The sequence below is a fragment of the Magallana gigas genome, chromosome 2 (assembly GCF_963853765.1).
Source record: "Magallana gigas chromosome 2, xbMagGiga1.1, whole genome shotgun sequence".
Lineage (NCBI taxonomy): Eukaryota > Metazoa > Mollusca > Bivalvia > Ostreida > Ostreidae > Magallana > Magallana gigas.
In genome coordinates, this window is record NC_088854.1 from 41983580 (window position 1) to 41990075 (window position 6496).

The following is a 6496-nucleotide window of genomic DNA, read 5'->3' on the forward strand; positions in this document are numbered from 1 at the left end:
GCTACAGAACGGAATTTCATCAGGTTTTAAAAGTTGACTGCTTTAAAACATTTGCTAGCATTTGAAATTTTCAACTGCACTTAAAAATGTCGACTGTAACTGATAATGTTTTATTTTTCGTCTGTAAACATGCAAAAATGCCGAAGCGAGAAAAGGCAGAGGAGTTCCGCAAAGGGTTCGATACGGATCCGTATCAGCCCTGGAGGGCTGATAACCTGTATCAGCCCCGGAGGCCGATATGGATTTTGTGATGTCATCTGTATCACATGTGCAAAAAACCTGTATTTATTACTTAGTATGTAATAAAAATTAATATCAGTATGTTAAAAATATGTTTTTAAAATGTGAAACGATGTGTTATATACACATAATGCAAAATGTGGCACAGTTCTTTTGCAGGGCAAATTGATAAATATTGCCGAATCACCTGCCTCACGTCATATTTCCTTATTTAGTTATCTAAAATAAGCATGTCAATTCGCCCTACAGAAAAGCTGTAACGCAGCCACCGTGAAAAAGGGGTTTACAGTACACACCAAAATCTTATTTTGAAAATAACATGTATTCAAGAGCGATGAAATAAAAAGAGTTCCAAAGTTAAAATCAAATTTTGGCGTAAGGTATGAATAATATTTAAGTTCTCACATGTTTACAAAATTAATACGTATGTGTACGCGTCTCAACACGACTGGATTTATTTTAGAACTGTTAAACAAACGTTAGTATTAAAATGCTTTTAATCTTAAAGAATAATTCTTATTTAATCAGAAATAAAACATTCTACTTAAACTGGCTGTAGTTTTGGTTATATTCTGTCAACATTGTTGTTGATATCATTCGTGTCAAAAGGACATATTTTACAATTTTTTCCAGTCAAAAATATTATTTCTTGGTGCATTTTACACATACTCGTAAAATATTTTCATTTCTAAATCGTTATCTGAACAAATATCACAGGAACCAATAAAAGAAACCATATGGGACAATATGAATATACAAATTTTGAAGAAGATTCTTAATCTTGGAATTGATCAAAATTAAAATCAAACTTTAAATTGTAGTGGTAAAATAAGGAAAAAATTCACAGAAAGTGTTTATTTTTTAACAACTTGATGAATTATAAATGTCACGTCTAATTAGCATATAAGTTTACAATCGTCAGCATTTATTCGGTTTTTTTTTTACAAAGCATGAAAATAATAAAATATATGTCATTGAGGCGAGCAAGAAAAAAAAACCCTGCATAAATGTTTTAATCAACCAACAATTCCAGACAAAGCCCCGTCCACGCATGTCTGCGACAAGTAGTTGAAGTAATCAAGAGACCCATCTGCTTCCGGTGCGCAGCTCATTGGACAATACATCCTTCCGGTGAGGTCACACTGGATGTAATGGTGCCGATCTCCAGCGATGCCATGAAACAGCCGTCCCGCGCTTATTTTGTCATGCGTACAAGGAGGTGAAAAGCGAGGACATGTCGGACAGCAGAGGAAACCGTTAACCTCATCGCCGCCATAGTTGGTGGAAGATGGCGGACGGACGATCGGAGAAAATGGAGTCGACCCCGACTGAGTTCCAGAACCGGAAGTCAGACAGGTAAGAATGTTCTGGTCCCAGACCTCACCCCCCGGACATGACATGAGCCAGGCCTTACCCCACACGTCACAATGGATAAACTTGGTGTTGTCCGCCTGATAGGTGAAAAAGAAACGTCCAGCCTGGAGATTTGCAAGCGTGCATGGGGAAGAATCCGTAGAGTTCTTCTTGCCAACTATACAAGATGACGAGGTGTTGCCGACACATTGCTGACAGGATTGGTAGTACGACTCGAACTGAGGACATTGTACGATGTAGAGCTTCCCTGACAAATCACACATAAGGTATTTTGTGACGTCTGTGGGATGGGGAAATTTCAAGACCCCCTTTTCCAGGTTTTCTTTGGTACAAGGATTGGGGAAGTTCCATTTCTCTATGTAAAAAAATACTAAGATATAAGTTTGTCACTGTTGTGAGGCATGAAATAATAATGGTTATCACTTTGCCCCAAAAACCACAAGCGTTAAAATCTATATCTAATACATGTAGCAAGCATACCTTTGCAGTTATCTGGGCATTCAATTCTTATTCCATCAACGTAGCACTTGACGGCTGTAAGAAGAAGAAGAAAAGAAATAAGATTGTCCCCCCAAATAGATCTAAATTACACAGTCCCTAAGTACATTTTTCCCACTGACCCAAGCCCCCACTTACTGTGGTCTGTATGGTCCCCGTGGAAGGGGGTAATGGTAATGGTACATCCCGTGCTGTCGGTGGCCTGGTTCTTGAGGGCGTCCACTAGGTTGATGAACAGGGTCTGGTCCACGGAGGAGTTGTGGAATACAGAGGTGGGGTTCCCGGGGGACACGGAGTTGATGGTCTCGTAGTAGCTCTCCCCGGGGTATGCGTTGCTGAAGGCTGTGTAGATGTTTCCCACCCCGCAAGTCATGTTTGTCTGATGAAAAATAAACCCATAGAGTTTTCATAACTTTGCTGTTAGCACAAAGTTATTAATTCTATATGCAGGCCAATTTGCAATACTGTTAAGAATTACAAGATATACTCTCTCTCTCTCTCTATATATATATATATATATATATATATATATATATATATATATATATATATATATATATATATATATATATATATATACACGTATTCACAAAATACCTCATTGCCATTTAAACTCAAACGATTTTTTAAATTTTATTAAACAGGAAATGTTATGGATACATCAATTAAGTAAAATGCTTAACTAATGATACCGCTGGTCGAATATGGGGAGTGTGTGTGTGTGTGTGGTTGGGGGGGGGGCGGGGGGGGGGGGGGGGTGAGGAGTGTATCCAAAATCACGTTTGGTTGTAAAAAGGGATACAAGTCAAGGTTTCTTCTAAATTTGAAATCCCAAGTTTAGAATAATAGTTTGATTGCAACATAGAATGTTTTAATTACTCTAGTCATATGTGTTAAGAATAGAGTTATCTCTCTTCCGGTAGCATGAAATAATTACATAATTTACATACAATATCTAAAGGCGTGATACTGTTCTGCTGAGTACATCTATTATGAATCTTGATAGCCACAAGGCAGCAAGTGGCGAGGGTGGTTGAAAAAATATAAAGATAATATGCAATTCAAGCAGAGCGAATAATATCACTCCCCCGATAAGAATCGTATAACTTTTTTATTTAAACATTGCTTAGAGTAGTGCTACCTCTATCCTTCAACTTAAAAAAACCATGATTTGTGCCTGCATTATACAGTAATTTATATTAAATGAACCGGTATTTCTCCTCGGGAAGCAATTTAAAAAAACTTCGAAAGAAAAGAGTTTCTTTTTTTTTTGGTATTCTTATTTTATTTATAATGTTAACTTGATTTTGTTGTTTATTTTGATAAATATTACGTCACAACATGGATGTGTCCCATACCATCTTAGGAGTCTCGATAATAAAAATAATTGGGATGTAAAGTCATAGCGTTAACTTGGTCCCAAATTTAACGCATTTTGAAATTTATTTTTTCAAAGTGCGTTGATTTAGTACCAAATTGACCGCTCTTTGAAACATTTTTCAAAGTGTGTAATGTATTAGAATTACTAGCCACATACCTCCAATGTGACTCCCGGAATCGACGTCAAAACAGCCAGTGGTGGACATTTCTCTATGACACAGCTAAATGTGCTGTTTATGTAAACGGGAGCTGAACAAAAATAGAGAGCATATTATTATAATGACAGCAGTTACTCGCGTGTCTTTTGCTAGCTAGATTTAAGACATTTTAAAATGTTAATGATTTAACGTGTATTACCTCGACAAGAACTCTGAATGAGTTCTTCTTTGAGTGCCCGTATTTCGTCATAGCCGGACACGGTGAACACGTGGGTACAAGACGGCGTGGAGGCCATGTAGTTGAGCTCACTGGTGTCAATCCTTGAACCTACGCCGACAGAAAACATTATGACGCCGCCACTTTTAGCGTTATCAGCAGCGTGTTGGGTGTTGATGACGTCATCAGACTGCCCGTCTGTAATGACGATGACAACTTTTGCTGCATTGGGACGACTGTACGTAAAAACGCTGTTTATTACCGATTGTAAAGCAGCCGCCGTGTTTGTAGATCCGGGATGGAAAGGCAAGTGCTGAATTGCGTTTTTCAGCGGAGTTTTCGATGTGTGTGCACTCAGGTGAAATTCAATCCGGGGCGAATTGGAATATGTAATAACCGAAACACGCGTTTTGTCCGACGCAATATTGAAAGCGTCAACAACGTTACTCATGAAATATTTCGCTCTGGTGAAATCGTCACTCGATAGGGAATTGGAACTGTCAACAACAAAAACTAAATCGATTGCTTCATTTCCATGGCAACCTAAAATTTAATGAGTAAGCTTAAGCAGTAGTTTCTTGTTTTTTCAATTTTACCAAACAATGGAAAACGTTTCAAATCTCGCGAGAAATAGAAATAAGAACAAAAAATACCTTGGTCGAGAAGCTGAGCCAAATTTGTGAAATTGTGGCCCCCAGATGACTGAAACAAGCTTTCATAGGTATTTGCTTGGTCCTCTATCCTCCAAGCCACTACACTATGCAGCTTAGTATACAGTGCGGCAGCAATACCCGAGTACAAGGGTTTCCGAAGATCCGACCACGTGACGTAGTCCCAGTTGATTCCGAACGTGTTTCTGATTATGTTCTTCTCGTTCTGCAGTCCAGATGTCGTTTGGGTTTCCCGGAACTTATCTTGGTCCACCTAGTACACATGTATTGAAATAAACATATAACGAATTTTCAAAAGCTTTGCAAATTTATAAAAAAATATTGCAAACGAGTTTACTTTAGGATTTGTAATGCATCAATGATGTAGAATATGATTTCTCCCATCCTTCATTTTTTTTCGCTCTGTGAATCCTCGGATATCTCACTCTTATAAAAGTCAACTTTGAAGAGGGATTCAATGAAATATATTTTATATATGTTTTACCTGAATTGTTTTAAGGTAGCAAAAAAAAAACAACAACAGAAAAGCAAAAATTTTCCTATCATTACATGTATTATTGGAGTGAAACCTGTAAGTATTTTAACCATGTTAACTGTAAAATAGATCTAGCCTAACAATTTTGGCCCATATCGCCCTAATCCTACCATTGTGACCTCATTTCAGTGGATCTAAAAATGGAACAGTCATTGTTAGCTATTGCAATGCCAATAAGTTACTTTTGTAGATATTACTACTGTTTATTATAATACTTCTTTTTATACAGGAGGGATTTCTGTTACTTAAAGACACTGAAATGTATTGTAACTGGTAACTTAAAGTTAAATATTTGACAGAGGTGAAAATTGAAACTCCCAGATTACGTCATCATATTTGACTTTTGACCTTTTGATATGACCTAGAAATTTGATGTGCATCAAGCATAAACACCTGTGATAATTGTGTCCAAATTTTAGGTTTTTACTTGAAAAAAAAATCCCAAAAGTTACACGTTTTTATATGATATAAGGCTAAATTGAACAAAGATCAAAGGAAGATCATTCAAATGTAGGTATCGATTTTATCAAAATACGCTGTACCTCGATTTTTTATGCTTCCAGTAAATGATGGGTATGATTTACATTTCGTTCTTAAGATACTGGATTAAAATTAACTTTTATAAAATATTGAGCCACTATTTCATGCATTTGAGAAAGTATTTCAAATAGCCAATTTTACGAATGTTTGTAGTACCTTAAGCAAAAAAAAAAAAAAAGAAGCCACATACAGTCATACACTAGTACCCGGAATTGTCATGTTTCAGTTGGGACCTACCTGCCAGATTCCGCCATGATAATTACTCCTGCCGTAGGTCTTGGGATCCGTCCCGTCTCTTGACTGCACGTAGGCCAGACGTCGGAGAAAACGTTTGTCGTCTGCGAAAAGACAGGACTCCCTAATGAGGCTGACCACCGACTCGACCACAGAGGCCCCCAGGGCCCCGGGCTGTCGGGTCTGATCCACGGCCCAGCAACCGGCAACCAATGCCCCCAAAGTCAGAACCCAGAGAACGCCCGACATGGTGTATCCTAGTGTCTGGTTATCTAATGACGGGTATCCTCCTTGTAAAATCTTTTTGTGTCGAGATGAGATCGGCGCGAAGACATCGTTCCGTTGTCATCTTGAAATTGTTGGTTTTTCCAACATTTATTTCTTGAATTTGGCAGAAAACACTCGAGATTATCTGGAAAGGCGGTATCCCGTTCTCGAACCATTTTTGCATTTTTATCAATTCTTGGTGATAAATGAGGATAAGATCATAAGGACCAATCTTCCGGGTTCATAAGTTCCAAAGCAGAACGCAAAAGGTACCATATATCCACTGTTACATGTTTGTTGTAAACATTTTGGTTAATGAAAAGAAAAACAAAATTGATGATTTTTTTTCCCGATGCAAGAGGTACTCTTTTTAAAACCTATC

General features: G+C 37.7%; 1 protein-coding gene across 1 annotated transcript; it reads right to left on the reverse strand.

Annotated features, from left to right (window-relative positions):
• Positions 1-1080: 1080 nt before the first annotated feature.
• LOC105331104 (uncharacterized) lies at positions 1081-6154 on the reverse strand. The gene is made up of 7 exons (XM_011433151.4): positions 5851-6154; positions 4521-4791; positions 3850-4410; positions 3650-3741; positions 2251-2491; positions 2095-2148; positions 1081-1969 (listed from the first exon to the last, which is right to left on the reverse strand). The coding sequence occupies exons 1-7, from the start codon at positions 6094-6096 to the stop codon at positions 1257-1259; spliced, it is 2178 nt and encodes a 725-aa protein (XP_011431453.2). The 5' UTR covers positions 6097-6154; the 3' UTR covers positions 1081-1256.
• Positions 6155-6496: the final 342 nt, after the last annotated feature.